The 16131-nt window shown below is 49.2% G+C and overlaps 1 protein-coding gene across 2 annotated transcripts in view; it reads right to left on the bottom strand.

Annotated features, from left to right (window-relative positions):
* Positions 1–6792: 6792 nt before the first annotated feature.
* The window catches only part of elk1 (ETS transcription factor ELK1), a 29015-nt gene continuing 19676 nt past the window's right edge, over positions 6793–16131 (bottom strand). For both annotated transcript variants that reach the window (XM_088940670.1, XM_088940679.1), the window contains exons 8-9: positions 15554–15655; positions 6793–14600 (exon numbers count right to left, since the gene is read on the bottom strand). In XM_088940670.1, the coding sequence (XP_088796796.1) occupies positions 14502–14600; positions 15554–15655 (201 nt within the window). In that variant the 3' untranslated portion in view covers positions 6793–14501. The remainder of the gene's footprint in view (positions 14601–15553; positions 15656–16131) is intronic.

Below are 16131 nucleotides of genomic sequence, written 5' to 3'. Positions count from 1 at the left end.
CGTCTAGGCTCAGTCCGTCACTTCAGGGCGCGTCGCCCGGCAGCCGGCCACGGCGCTCCCCTGTCCCTCCTGCTCCCACAGGCCGGCCCTGGCGGGTCCGGGGGACGGGGGGCTGCCACAGTTCGGCGGTTCTTGCAACCCCGCTGTCTGCTGTCTGTGCCCATGGGGCGCGAACCCGGGTCTCCGGCGTAACGCCACAGGGGACCAGCCGTGTGAGCGAAAGGAGACCCCCCCCCCCTCCAAGCCCAGGGCGATGACGTCACCGCGCCCAAACTCGCTCCGCCGCTCCCTGAACGCAACACCAGAGTTCGGCGGCTCGGAAGGTTCCGACCGGCCCTCTGGGCTTCCGCGAGCTCCTGCGGGCGCCGAGCCGAGCCCTTGAACCCCCCCCCCCTCCCCCGTGAGAGTAGAGGACAAGCGCGAGCGTTGCGGTAGAACCTGCACCGTTGCAGCATGAGGTCACTCTGCCGACTCACCAGCGACTGGAAACAGACTGACGTGATCGGGGGGTGACGTCATGGCCAGCTGACACAAGGGGAGTCCAATCATGCAGGGTCATCAATATACATTTGCCCCGCTGTTAAACAGCCCCCGGGTCTCAGCTCACCCTTAACCTCGCCTGCTCCAGGTGGGGAACATCTAACCTTGTTTAGAAGCAACACAATTCAAATAAATCGCCCTGCACCACGCTGTCACTTCAGGACTGAGAATTACAGCTGGTTTAATTCTATCCCAGGCCATCGTCTTGAAAAGGGCAAGAGACTATGTTATCTTTTTGGTGTGCGGATAGAAACAGTTTGAAAAACAAGACTGCAGACGGCGTTCTCAAAGGGCGAGCACGATCCTCCAAACCCGCGGAGCATCTCTCCTCCCGGGGAGAAAAGTGTGCAAACGGAGGGTCGAAGGTGTCGAAGTGTCGAAGGCGTCTCCCCCGAATCTTGTCGAAACGCCCCGAAAAACCTCGAGTAAAGGAGCCGGAGCCGCTACACAAACTCGTCATTTCAAAGGCTGCGATCCTGCTGTCTTCACGGGCCTGATCAGAATAGTGCAGAAACTCGATCCGGGTCCTGCAAGTGCCTGTTAGTAACGGGCGACAATGCGAAGGGTCTTTCAGGAAGGGGCGGGCAGTGGGCGCCCCCTGGTGGAGAGACATGGCTAGTGCTGGGCAAGATTTTCCTTGCGATTGCGAAACCCAATGAGAACAGATCGATTCTTTATTGTCCACGACAGTGGAAATCTGTCTTTCGCCTATCCCATAAAAGTACAAAACACACACAAGCAAAAACATAAATGTCACCTGAAATCACGTGAAGTACATGAGTCTGAATTTCACAATGAGACTCCCCCCATTCCCCATAGCGACCCGCCAGCAGGCAGGAGTAACTCAGGAATGAGGGCAAACGTGTCTCTAGGAAATCTTTCAGTTCTGCAAAGGAAGACCAACAATAAAACCCTTTGAAGTTCAGTGCCTGATGTGTTTCACCTTGTCTTGTCTCTCTTCCCTCCAGTGCAGCTCAGAAATACTGTGCTGCTTTTGCAGATGTTCAGACATTTGCTTCTGCGCCACAGTTGTAGGTGGACGCTGAACCGAAAAACAGGACTACAGGAGCATAAAGATCAAATACATAAAAAAAATGCTTTTAACCGCATAGAAACTGAAAGGGTTTGTTCTTCCAATGGCGCCCGGAGTGGTGGAGTTCACCACCTAGCCGATGGGCTGGAGATTGAGCTGTGTGGAAGCTGAGTCTCCTGAGCGGAGGTGGGATTGAGTTCAATCTGTGTTCTGCTCAATTCAGTCCGAGCAGCAGGTGGCAAACAGGACACAAGATGAAAGCTGCTCAAGCCTATAAATGCATGTCCAATCAAAAGAGGATTCTGGCTCCTCTGGCCTCGATTAGCATGGTTAGATGGCTAATTAAGATGCTATCAGCTCAGCTCTCGCCATGCTCTGTCTGCGCTGGCAGTTTCTGCTGTCCCCCTGTGTTGCCTTAGAGACACAAGTAGCCGGCAAACCGCACCACAGCGAGTCTTCGGAGAGCACCTGTAACGAACAGTTCTTTCCGGACCCTATGCGGACGACACAATCCAGAATAGTGAGGAAGGAAAAGTCATGCAGGAACAGGGATGAACGGTGTCCATACGGTGCTGGTGATCAGGGGAGGTGTGGCCGAGGCGAACAGTCCAGAATAAATCCAAAAGGGGAAATCCAAAAATGAAAGCAAAAGGTCCAAGGCTGGGAAATCTGTCCAAACAGGAGATTAAAATCAGGTGCCGGATCGGGACCGGCGTGGGGACAAGGACAGGAGCAGGACGTTAAAAACATGACGGAGCCAGGCGCCACCAGGTCCCGGGCTCACACGATGCGGAGATCAGATGCAGAGCCACGAGTAAGGTGAGCGCCTGGGTTTACAAGGCAAACTGAACAGGAGAGAAACAAGGAACAGGTGGTGGGAATGATACAAACGAGGAAGGGCTGGAGCGCCCTTCAGAGGAGGGGTTGCGATCGTGACAGCACCGTGAAAGCCACCCCAGCGGCCGGGCCTTCTGACAGGGCACAGCTCCAGCCACAGGACAGACCTCAGCGGACAGCCCGAAACGGCACTCTGGGGCACATGCTCTGCACAGTGCAGCGAAGCGCAGGACAAGAGAGGCAGTGCTGCACACGGGGAGTCCCACTGCAGCCTTGAGCAGGAGGTGGAGGGGGTGCAGCCCTTCAGATGAGACTTTCCAATCAGGGTCCTGCCTGCTTGGTCATTACAGATCCCAGGGCCCTGTCCATTAGACTGGGGGTGTTAATACCAGTGTCCAGGCTGAATTCACATCTGGGTGATGTGTGTGAGTGTTGTGTGTCGCCCTAAAAACAGCTTTATCATCAGCTGATGTGATGCATGGTACTAATTTGATAATAATACATCTAACATCAAAATGTTTTATTGCCCTTTTGGTTTGTTTATTTTCCATGATTGACCTCATTGGTACAGCTCATTGCCCTACAATTTTGTTTCCTGGCAACAGTTTAAGTATTGCCTGAAGCATCGGGACATATTCGTGTTTTTAACGCCTTTTAATGAAAAGTGGTAAGACAAACCTTTCACAGCTTTTCTCAATTGCTTAACTGATGTTGATGAAACTGCGGTCAAAGACATCAATACCTGAGCCTGCATGTCTAGAGCTCTAGAATTTGCAGCTGTATAATCACTTATGTTATTTCTGTCTCCTTTCACCCACAATGAAAATCTAAATCATGTTTGCCTCAGCATTTAACACAAAATGCATTTGAATGAGTCTCATTAATCAAAATTGAAGTGTTTGTCTTGCAGGAAAACACAATCAATTCCAACTGCACTAATCTATACCTCTCAAGTGAAAATTCCACTTGCTGAATCGCTCAGTCACCCTTCAGACCCTGACCAGAATACAAGAGGTCAAAGGTGAATTCCCAGGTGCTAGTGGGAGAACACAGGAGAGTTCAGAGACAGAAATGACAGATAAGAGGAGACATCAATGTGGAAGGTGGATGTGTAAACTCTCAAAGAAGTCAAGTCGACAACAGCTGACCATGTAATAAAACATGAATTTCCCATAAGAGAAGTGGATAATGCAGTTTCATTATCTTTATTGAGCCCAGTACACACAGCAGTGTGGCTTTGGGACTGCCCCTCTGAGCAGAAACAATACAAGGGGTTAAGGGTTTAGCAGCCTGATGTAGTGCCTGACAGGTCAGTGTGACACGTCAGGCCCAGGTAGTTCTTGCCTGTTCCTTGATGCTGAGCACTTACTCTTTAAGAACCTCGTTAGGAGCAGATCAATTACTGCTGTTTTTACACAGTCAGTTTGTATCAGTGTTTTAACAGGCCTTGAGACCTTCTGGTAGCTGAATATTGTGAATAATTCTATTCCAATAATTATTCCATACATTTCGCAGTGCAAATAAGCATCCACTCTATAACCTATAAGTATGAATCCAAACCATGTCAGGCAGGAACACAGATCATGAGTGACTTAATGATGGAGGACACAAGGGAGTGTGAGAGAGTGAGAGGCTGAGAGATTGAGAGAGTGAGAGTCCTGTGCGAGCCAGTGAACTCGCTGGGCAGGCAGGCGAACTGCGGGTGTACGAGAGAGTGAGCCGACCACAGAAGAGGAGAGATGCAGCAGGCAGGAGCAGCGCTGTGCTCGAGAGCAGCTGAGTGTGGCACTGCCGGCAGTACAGGGGAGCCAATTAAAAAGCCATACACTCACAGCCAAATCAGCTCATCAGGAAAGAGAGATCCATCACTCCCTGATCCTGATCCGTTTCAAAGGCTTCAGAACACACCTGCCCCCCAAGCCCACAGCGAGGCCCACCTGCCCAGGGGGCGAGGACTGGGGGTGTCTCTTGAGATCGACTGTCTTCTGCCCCTGCCGAAGCTGCCCTCCTTCGTGGTCCAATCAGGGTCAGGTGTCTCTTCCCATTGGGCTCCGCAGGAGGTGCACAACCTGGACTCTTCCCCATGTACTCAACTAGATTCGCTGTGAAAGGAGAGTGAAACGTCTCAGGGTCAAGACAAGCTGTTGCTTCAAGACAGATTGATCAAGCAAACGTGCTTCTGCGGTACAACACTTCAGCCCCAGGTTTCTGTACTGATAGTGATGTTCTCTCCAGTTCAGTACTCTGTGGCTGGTAACCGAATGCACGGTCTCTTGTGCAATTGCGGTCTGCGGCAGGCAGCAGTGTGTCTGTGTGCTGTGCTCTCTGTGAAAGTCCTCGGTGTGATGATCGCGGGGGAGTTTCAGGGTTTCCAGAAATAACTCACCCCCGCTTCTCGGGTGCCTGAGCTGGGACTGGCGAGCCCCACGGGCAGCTCTGTCGTGCAGCTGAAAGAACAGTAGAAGGTCAGTCAGTACTAATCCTGTGATAACGCTGTATATCATCTCCTCTTCAGTCATCAGCTTGGATGAAACGAGAGTGAGACAAAACAAAGGCTGTTACTGCATTAGCTCTGCATTCCTTTCTCTGCTGCCCAGCGTGTTCAGTCCAAATCCTGTGAGGCGCACAGGGCAGTGACTGCTGCAGCTTCGCAGATCCTCCGTCCTGGGTTCGACTCTGACCTGGGGGAACCTTCTGTGGGGAGTTCACATGTTCCCTTTATATATACAGACTTGCTTAGGGAGCTCTGGCTTCCTCCCACCTACTGAATGTGTTGGTTAGGAGATTTGGTGTCTGTCTGTCTGTCTGTCTGTCTGTCTGTCTGTGTGTGTGTGTGTGTGTGTGTGTGTGTGTGTGTGTGTGTGTGTGTGTGTGTGTGTGTGTGTAAAGGACTGGTGTCCTATTCAGGACATAGTTCTGCCTTGAGGCCTTAGTTTCTGCCCCCTGTGCCAACGGTCCTGAATTGCAGACTAATGCATGCTGGGAGCTTCCCATGTGGCAAATGAGGTGTGAGCTTATTGACCAGCCCAGCGCCCGGTGTAGGTTTAATACCATGCGGCTCAGTGACTGTGCAAGAGGGGCTCATTTCCAGTCGGGTTCAGTCCCTGTTTTGTTTAGGCAGGTTTGGAAAAAAAACAACGACTCTACAAGTATTATCAGTATTATTATTTAGTAGCTTTTGTTTTTTCAAGACCTGCAATAACGTGCCTTGTGCTATGTTACAGTGTATAACACGTGTATTTATAGGTATTAGGTCCTGTGTGTGTGGCAGGCTGTCTGAGAAGGCTACAGTGACACACAGGCTACCACTATAGGCTGCCCGAACGGCGATTTTGCGATCGTGCTGAAGCGGTTTGAGAGCACAGCACTAAGCTGACACTTCTGTCAAAAGCAGCCATTCATGCAGCTGTGTGTCTCCCTGCAGCAGAGCAAGGGGAAGTGCCTGGCTCAAAGGTATACCAGCTGGGCTTCGGACCCAGAACCTTTCAGGTACAGTCCAAAGTCCAAAACATCAACCACTGCTTGTTTCCTGGCCATACTTAGAATTCAGAAGTCAGGACAGTCGGAATGAAACCATTGCACAGCTATTAAAAGGATATTCATCGATTTGGAAGTAGTTCATTTTTCCCATCTCGGCAAACTTGAAGGAGCCGGCAAGAATATACATGTATATAACATACAGTATAAAGACAGTGGCCTTGCAGTTTGATTTTGACCTACTTTCTGTGTGGAGTTTACATGTTCTCACAGCGTCTGTGAGAACAGCATCTCTCCCGGTTTCTGAAATTCTCTTCGTGTGACTGAATATATTTAATCTGTTTCCGAAAGGCACAGATTCTACAGCACCCTCCTCTTATGTCATTTCTGTATGACGCGAGTCTCCGTTTCGTTTCTGAAATCTGTTGATTTTACGGTGCATCCGGCAACCACTTATCCTCTGCCGAACACACACGCAGACAACACCAGACGCATGTTAACAAAATTTGAAAAATGTTTCCAGAAGTGCCCGCTAGATGTCAGGAGAGGACCACAGTGATTCCAGCGGTGCTGGGCTCCCGAGGAGAGTGAGCTGTCATGTGACCACCGGTAACGGTAACCACTGGCAACATCTGCAAAGATTCTATTCACTAGACTCGGACAGTGTCGAATCCTAATCGCATACACCATCCTTTTCAGATCCTTAAATACAGACACCAGAAAGCCAGAGGTAAAGTTTGTTCTCCAGCCCATTATGACCAGATCAATCAGTGGATCCAACTGATCGACTGATGCTTTAAAAGGTTACTCCTCATCTCCATTCATGCATGACATTCACAGGGCAAAAATGTACTTGAAGAAATATGCTCTATGTGTTTGAGAATTCAAAAAACCTCAAAAAACAAAGAGGAAAATAGGATTTTATTTCATTTTTTGTTATAGTAGTTCCAGCTTTTTGTTAGAAAAAGTGATACTCATCTGTAACATATATACATACAAAGTAGACTGCAGATTAAAAAATACAGGATTTTCTTGAATGTTTAATTTCTCTTTCTCTTCTCTCTGTAAATACATTATTTTAAAATATTCTGAAGGTCACATTAAGGAAATAAAAGGGACCTGCCCCTCTCAAATACCCTCTCCAAAAAACAGACCTAGAACCGGGGCAGAGAGAGGAGAAATGGCGATCAATAAGCATCTTCACAAAAATAGTACATTACATTTCAAACCACTACTCAGAACCTCTTAAAGCAAGGCTTTTTATGTAAATTCCAGTACAAATATTTCTGACAAGCTTCCCACGTACAGAAAAACCATCTTTTTAAAATGGCAACCTTCTGATAATGTATCCAGCAACATCTTCAGTTACAAAACAAAGCAAGCAAAGCAAAATCTTGAATAGTTTTATTTTAAACTGCTTGGCAGTGGAATAGATCCTCTGTAACACAAGGAGGACCAAATATCTGTATACAGGTTAATCCTCAGGAATGATTGTTGGCGCTTGTAGCGATACTGAAGATCTGATGATAGAGCAGAATTATCAAACAATTCTGCTAAATAATTTGCTGCAACAAAATCTAGAGTAATGTCACGGGAAACATAAAACACCACAAAGCTTAGCACAGAATTCTCTATATATTACATTCTTGATAAGCACAGAAATATCATTCTGGACTAAGAGCAAAAAGGCCAAAAAATAAATACATCACATCTTATCAAGACCTTTTGTGTTTCTAGATCGTTGTGCAGAATGTTTTGTAAAAACCTGGCATTTCTGCAAGGTGGAAAAGGACTTTGAAGCTTAATCTATCCCTTGATCTCCCTTCTGTAAAAAGGCATTTTGCTTCTGACAAAAAAATAAGCATTTGCCACTGAGGCAAAAGCTCTAACCTTGGCAAGTTCTTTTATTCAATAAAAAATACATTTACTCGTTAACAGTGGAACTCAGCACTCAAAGCTCCAGAAATGGCCATGGCAGACTGACAGAAAGAAGCAAGCAGGGTTTCGGACTGGAATTCAGTTCTAATGCAGGCATGATACCGTGTGCCGATGACAGAAGACACACATGGTCTCGGGCCAATCTACCCTTTAAGACGCAAAATAGGATGCATACACCTCCCTTGAAAAAAAAACCAAAAAGCGCTCATTCTCTGAAACAAGGCTGCCCTGCCTGTTGACTGCCTAGCTAAGTGCCCAACACTGCAGTAGCTCAGTTTCCAGTCTCTGTCTTCTGTCCTTGTGCTGCCCGTTGCCGTCACAGAGCATGAGAATTATAGGGAGGAGCTCTGGGAAAGGGACACTGACCACCGCAGGGCTGAGGACAGTCCAGCAAAGTCCATCTGCACTGAAGAAAGACTCGCCATGCTCACGAGAGGAAAGGCTCCACAGAAATCTAAATCTCAACACCTGAATACCACTTGTGACTTTCTCACACAGGAGGAAAGATATTCTAGATCCAGCACTTTTGGAGCAAGGAATCATCTTCTTGCCACAAGAAAACGTACAGTTTCATTTCAAAAATACACATTTCATGTCACAGAAAAATACTCTCTAATGCGCAACCTGAAAGTCAAAGTATGGCATTTCTAAAAAGTAGAGCCTTTTTATTTACTTTCTTTTTCTATATATATATACACTCTATAGAAAACAAGTTTTAAAGTTGACAAAAAATAAATATCACAGTGCATAAATTCAAAAATACCCATCTTAAGTTTTGCCATTTGGCTAAATTCAAACCTGTTAGGTAAGGTCTGTTTCATCTGACTTTGCACCAAGAGAATCATGTTTTACCACTGGAACATGTTCGTGCATCACAGAGCTGAGGAAGCAGTGCCCAATGTGCTTGTATTATTGTTTACTCAGACACTCAAGGAGCATTTTCTTTGCATTACAACGCCAGAACAAGTGTCGGCCATGAGCTGCTGACTGTTTTAAACACTCATCCTCTGCAGCGCGGCCTCAGAGGTGCGTGGTGCAGATGGAACAGACCATATCCGAGTGTGATGGAACAAACTGCCACTGTCCTTCTGGCACGTACGGACGGCCCGCAGTTTCTGCACAGCCGGGTGGGTCCCTGAACCAGTGAGATCCCTGAACCTGCTCTGGACATGTCCACACAGCCCTCTGCACAGATTGTGCCAGCAGGTGGCACTGCCCAGCAGACACAGGTGCTCTTGCCCCTGAAAGGCAAACAGGACACTCCAACCCTGGTCCTGCAGAGCTACAGGGTCTTCATGTCCAGTCCACCCTGCTGTTAATTACTCAAGTGAACCCATTACCAGAGCAGGGCTCATTTCGCCGATGCTATAGAAGTTGTGAGGAAATGGGTGTTAGTGAACAGAGAGCAGAAAACCAGAGCAGGGATGTGTGGCCGGCCCCAGTTTGCACCCAGGCTGACAGACGACGTACACTCGTGACCGTGCTTCATAACCGCCAAGCCCCATGCAGCTATTGTCAGCAACAGCAAAAAAGATCCTAAAAGGGTTCCGGGCAGCGTGTTTGGAAAAGGCACGTGTGTGTGTGGAAGGGTGCCAGCTCCAGCCGGCGAACGCTGTCCGCCCGAGAGCTGGAGGCTGGAGACCGAACACGCAGCCCCCTCTCCCTGCGCCGCGGTCAGCTCACAGGCTGAGAGAGAGAGAGACCACCCACCGGCTGACACGGGACACCGGAGAGAGAGAGTCTCTCGGCAGAACAATTCTGGACACGTGCACATCGTTTCAAACTCGTTACACGAGCAAAACCCGCAGGAAGAGCCGACGGCGAGAGGCATGGCCAGGAGGAGCGGGGAGCTCGACGTGCCGGACGCGAGCAGGACAGAGCGCCAGGCAGAAAGACCTGGCGTTCAGCCCGCTGTGTGCCCTGCGCCTGCTGAAAAGCCCCGTGAAGCTTCACGCCAGGAACATGCAGTCACCCGCAGTGGACCTGAACACTGCACTGGAATAAACCCCGGCCCTGCAGCACAGCCAGTCTGCTATCCATTCCGATGTCATAATAAAGCAGTTTTAGAACCAGGACAAAAAAAATGAATCGCTAATACTGGCTCACAGGTATACACAGACCCTGGATGGCTCACAAGAAGGGACAACTTTCATTGTGAGGCTTCTCCCCTGCGACAGAGCGAGACCTTATCTCAAAATTCCAGTGCAAAACATGACAAACGTGACAGCTGATGTGGCTCTTCCAGCCCAGGTGTTAGGCCAGGTGGACACCTGGCATCTCATCACATCGCACCCTGCTGCAGGCCCTGGGCTGTGCTGCACACGGACTCGCTCCTGGCACGTTTCACACCCACCTCCGACCCAGAACAGCCCAGTCCCATCCACACTCAGCATGGCAAAAAAGGTCTGAGAGGACTAGACAACTCTTCTCTTACAAAACCTCAAAAGAGCCAAGATTTCTTTTAAAAAAACCCTAAAAGATTACAAGCTCCATAATAAAATTCCGACAGCAATCCCACCTGCTTCCACAACAACATCAAGTCAAAACCCATTAAAACTCTCTGCACAATTTGTACTGTCACAGCCCCCTTTTAAAAGCACTGAAAGGATACTTATATCTCTTTAAATGTATACAGTATGTACATATAATTTCTTTTCAATATAAAAGCATAGAATAAACATTTAAACAATCTGCAAATACACAGAAGTACATTGGTTTCACCCTGGGTTTGTAGTGTATGTGACAAGGCAAAGCATTTTAAGGCGAACAGTGATTTCTGAAAAATGGTTTTATCTGATGCAATTTCGGCTAATTTGCTAGCCTAATAAAGGCAGTAATATCTGTTGCGTAATTACTAACTAGCATGAACTGCGGTAGATCTAGAACTTGTCTTTCTCTGTATCAGAGCACGCTAGAAGAATTTAAAAGGAACTCTCCTACCACAGACTGGCTGCTGGGGCTCTTCAGCTATAGGATCCATTATCTACTGCAGGTGCTGAGGACTGTGGTGCGAGTACATGGGACTAGGAGGGAGGTCAGGGTAAGAGCCCCTTCTGTGCAGGATACACACAGCAGAGGGAGGATTTCCAACAGCTGTAATATCGGACAGTCTGCGGACTCGATGCAAGTCAGCAGGCAACCTGCAGCACCTGGGAAATGTGTTACTGAGGAGGTGGGGGAGTGGGATACACGTCCATTAATTAAAACTAATAATCAGTAACTCTGTTCTCTTCCCCAGCATGTGTGTGCTCGTGTTGGTGTGTGTGTACGCGTGTCTCTGTGTGTGCTGGGAAGTGCTGGTGTGTGTGTATGTGTCTCTGTGTGTATTGGGGAGTGCTGGTGTATGTGTGTTGGGGGTGTCTGTGTGTGAACACATGTCTCTGTGTTTGTTAGGAGGTGTTGGTGTGTGTGTACATGTGTCTCTGTGTGTGCTGGGAAGTGCTGCTTTGTGTGTTGGGGGTGTCTGTGTGTGAACACATGTCTCTGTGTGTGTTGGGGGTGTTTGCGTGAGAACATGTCTCTGTGTGTGTTGGGGGTGTTTGTGTGTGGACACGTCTCTGTGTGTGTTGGGGGTGTTTGTGTGTGGACACATGTCTCTGTGTGTATTGGGAAGCGCTGGTGTGTGTGTGTGTGTGTGTGTGTTCGGGGGGTGTGTGGCAGGAGACTCAGTGGTTTGAGATACTTGCCATCAGATCTGACCTCTGACCTTGTCTTCCTGTGGTGATGGACCGAGCGAACGGGCCGAGACCGAGATGGGCGTGTCAGAGCCGTGTATGTGCCAAGAGCAATTCATGCGCTGACTGAATTCGCTGACTGACTCGATTAAGAAAAACAGTAAACCCTGAGAATGTCATGGCTGAGTACAGACTGGGGTTCGAGAGTCTGGGCTCCATGGCTATGAACCCGCTGTGTGAGGACTGGGGTTCAAGTTGAAAAGAGAGAACAATCATTGTCAGGGAAAATAGTTTTACAGAACCACTGTCGCCGTCACTGCGCTTAACGAGGCATCTTCAGTCATTCAGTCAAAACCATATTGTTTCAAAGCTGCACATGTTTGAGTCAAATACGTTTCCTGCATCAAGAGCAAGCCACAGCAGGGCTGGTTTCTGATCTGCGCTAACAGAAGCAGTAATTCACCTGCCGTCACTGGGAGATCAGGAGAAACCAGAGCACCTAGTGAAGGCCTATATGAACGTGAGGAGAACACGCAAACTCCGCACAGAAGGAGCCCCAGTCCAGAATCAAATCCAAGGCCCTCTAACAATTAGGCAGCAGACATCACGGTTAACATCGATTAAAGGAAAACAACTTCAGTGGACGTTATCCAATTGTGCAGCAAATTAAAAATCTGGCTAGAGAAGTGGACAAACCTCAAATGTTCCCCATTGGGGACCAACGGAGGCAGTACTCCCAAGAACCACCCCCTCCCCCCTTCATGATGCTCTGGCCTCAGAATGGGATGGATGGGATCCTCCAATCACAGGACAGGAGGCTTGTCTTACACAAAGGGTGGTGGGAGTTTGGAACAAGCTACCCCTGCCATGCTGTTGAAGCCGATGCCCTGAATTCCTTCAGGAAACAGCTGGTTTAGATCCTGCCTGGGAACAATTAGCTACTGACTACCCAATGGGCCGAATGGCCTCCTCTTGGCTTTTAGAGACATGGGACCTGATGCAAATGATCATGGAATGATGGGACAATGTAGGTATCATGGGACACAGCTGCTCTCATTTCTTCTAAATCTTTCTCATGCACAGCAGAACAGGGTGAGAGGAAATGAAACATTTAGGGGAACCACTTGTGTCAGGTGATACTACAATAGAATTACTGCCATTACTTATTCTGAGACATCAGACAAACCCATAAACTCCACATGGCAGCGAGTGATACTCTAGCAATAATACTATATCTGTGAGTCTATAAAAATATTTGCATTGTGAATCGTGATTTGCATTGCATCTTGGCAGCACAATCTTCAAATACTCTCGCCTGCCCTTAAATTATATATTTCAAATACAACATCATACATGCTTCTCGGCTCACTGAACTGTCCACCAGGCATGCCAGCTCAAGAAGTAGCAGTTTCTCGTCAAAGTTCATATTTCAGACCTTAACAAAACGGAGATTTCAAAAACGAGATGCAGCCGACACAAGCACGGCACTTGGGACCAGAAAACATGCGATGCAGGCAGACTTCCCTCTGAATTTCTCTGCAAGACTGACATCTTCAGTTTGTGCTCAAATCCAAATTGACCACCTAATGGAAATACAAGTGATCCTCTTAAACCAATGACAGTAGCAGAGAGAGTGAGCGTTACTGCTCCAGGGCATACAGCCTCATGCTTCTGGTTTAAATAAATAGCAAGACACAAATATTTGCAAATTCAGCGGAAATAATACTAATTCACAAGGTAACATTCAAAGGACGAATGCCTAAAAAGCTGTGACAGAGCTGGATCTTTACATTTCCCTGGTCTTGGACGTCACAAACCCAAAGAAAAGAATGAAGACCAGAGTCATCCCCGAGCCGGACCGGCCTGTCGCGGTTCAGTATTTGGTAACGCAGAAGGATGAAAGTTGATGTAGCCCTTTCCTGAACGAGACGGGGCAAGATCCGTGGTCTCGGTTCGAAGACAAAAACGTCCACCGGACATCGTCAAAACAGCTGGCTTTGGTCAATAGTCTGTGTTTCCTGGAGTTATCCTAAAAAATTTTTTTAAAAAGATCAGAGTGCACATTCTGAAGTGTCCATTCCTTCCTGGCATTCCGACTATGACATCAGGAAACTGTAACAAAAACAGCTGAGTAATGAAGCCCATGGATGCTAATGGCTGGAGGTCTCTACCAGCAGAGGGATGAAGGATGGATTGGGGCTGGAGCTCACCACACTCAATGAGAGTAGGAATCCTGTTCTCTTCCCGTGTTTCTGAAGCACATTCTATCCTTTAACAAGAAAACATCCACCAGCCTTTTGGCGTCTGTGCCTTTCCCTGCCCGCTGGAGACAAAAGGATGCAGGTTAAGAGCTCGCTTCCTCAGAAAGCTGTGGCACTGAAAACGGCCGAAGGCTCAGTCTTCTTACGGAAACGTGTCAGTGCCCAGCAACACAGACCCGCGCCTTCAAACCCGTACTGAAAACAGATAGCACATCTCTACGTCAATTTATATCATTCATCTCAAAAGCTTCAAAGGCTAAAAAAAAAAAAGCACAGGGTTTCTCGACAAGATTTCCCATTGGGGATCAAGTCCGACCTGCGCGAAAGGTCAAAGGTCATCCGCAAAGACGGCACAAGCCACTGTACAGCCGCCCATGCCAGAAAAGGCACGGGTGCCCCCGGCAACAGGATCGAAACCACAGCGGCGGAAAAGGAAACGCCCCCTGCCCGCCTTCCGCAGGGCCGCACGGATGAAGATCTAAAGCCTTCCCACGCTGCCTCGCTGCTCGGGAGTCGCCAGGGCGTTCCGTGGCGGGAGACTCATGACAGCCCAGAGAAGATGGCGCCGCGCAACCTGTGCCCAGCGCCCACTCCAGACCCCCGCCGGACACGCCTCTCTCCCGTCCATCCCCGCCGCCGCCCTCCTCAGCCTCCCTGGCCCCGCGGGGAGTGACGACCAGCCCCCCGGCCCCTGCCGGAGCGCGGGGGGTTAACTCAGCCGGCGCCGGCGCTGCGGCAGCCTCAGGGCTTCTGTGGGCCGGGGGACAGCACCACCGGCGTGGACAGGCCGTCCACACTCAGGGCAGGGATGTGGATCTGGCTGCTGCCGTTGGATGGGAACTGGGAACCAGGAGAGAGAGGGAGAGCACTGGGTTACTGCTGCGCCTCCGCTGGAATAGAGGAGCAGTCTAGGACTAGGACTGACGGGCTGCCAGCCTCCCGAAGCCCCCGTCTTCACGAGCTCAGACCTCGCGCCTGCGTCTCGGGGTGAACCAGTAACCCGCAGCTCCTGGCTGCAGCGGACGGGCACCCGGGGGCGATGTTGAAAGGCGGCGATTTGACTCGGGTGCCGGTGTCCCGTCTCGGTCACCCTTTTGGTGTCTTTTTAACTAAAAAGCCCCAAAATGGGATTCCGCACTGAGGAATGCTCCTGTTTTTCTGTATTCGACAGGGAATGTTCGGCACTACAGCGAAGTCCCTTGGGATCAACTCCAACAATGTGGGTTAATTGTGTTTAATGTTTGTAAAGTGAGAACCTCCACTCCTCTCCCTAGCAGCAAGGCAGCCCTGCCCTTTCTGGAGGCCCCGGCTAGCACTCTTGCCAGTCTAGAAGCCTCATGTCATGTCCGCCTGTACCACTGTCCTCCAGCAGGGGGGGACAGAGCTCTACACTTGCAGAACACATCTTTCCGTTTTTCTTGAGAATCTCTGCATTGAAGCAGCATCTTATTACAGAGAGCAAAACCTGTGTAGCTGAAACAAGTTTGCTCTCTGTGCTGAAAGCAACACTGGTGTAACAGTGGACTTAAGGGAGGGGTTGGGACAGGTCGCCCAGGGCTCTGCCTGTGTGCCAGAGTAATACAGGGCAGGGCAGAGCACTGCTTTACACAGAGAGTTGTGGGAGAGTGGAACAAGCTAGGCAGCCATGGTGTTGAGGTCATTACACAGGTTTCTTTTAAGAAGCAGCTGGAGGAGATTCTGAGTTCAATTAACTGGCGACTCTCTGAAAGTCTTGGTTTTTCACAGAGGGAAGCTGGGTGGGGCGCCCTGCGGCCATGCGGCGGCCAGCGTACCTGGAAGGAGAGCTTGGCGGGGCTGCGCGGCGCGATGGGGCTCAGCGTGCTCCAGAAGTGGATGGTGGACGGCAGAGGGCTCGGCGTCAGCAGCACGGGGGTCTGAAACAGAGAGAGAGAGAGAGAGAGGGGGGACAGGCAACACCAGGCTGGAGCAAATCCTGCCGCTCAGAATACAAAATACAGCACAGGCCTTTCATTCCAGAGAGCCTGGAAACATCTACACAGGCTCCAGTACACTGTGCGGCTTATGGCTTCCTCACTCTGCTCTCCTCCCCACTGAGAGCTGGTGTGTGGGGAGAGGACTGGAGCATCATCCAGGTGGGGCTGCACACTGGTGGTGGTGGAGGGGATCCCCATTACTTGTAAAACACTTTGAGTGGAGTGTCCAGAAAAACGCTATATAAGTGTAAGGAATTATAATAATAATATTAATAATAATATGAGCCCCTGCTAACAGCAGACCTTGAAGACTGCAGTTTAGCAAGAGCCACTGCGAGACACTGAGGGAACTGGGGAAATAATAAAAATATCAACGGTAACAACAACTGAAGGGTTAAAAATTCTCTCTCTGTTTC

The sequence above is a fragment of the Atractosteus spatula genome, chromosome 2 (assembly GCF_055471065.1).
Source record: "Atractosteus spatula isolate fAtrSpa1 chromosome 2, fAtrSpa1.hap1, whole genome shotgun sequence".
Classification (NCBI taxonomy): Eukaryota; Metazoa; Chordata; class Actinopteri; order Semionotiformes; family Lepisosteidae; genus Atractosteus; species Atractosteus spatula.
The sequence above is the reverse complement of the archived record's forward strand: the minus strand, read 5'-3'. Positions and strand labels throughout refer to the sequence as shown.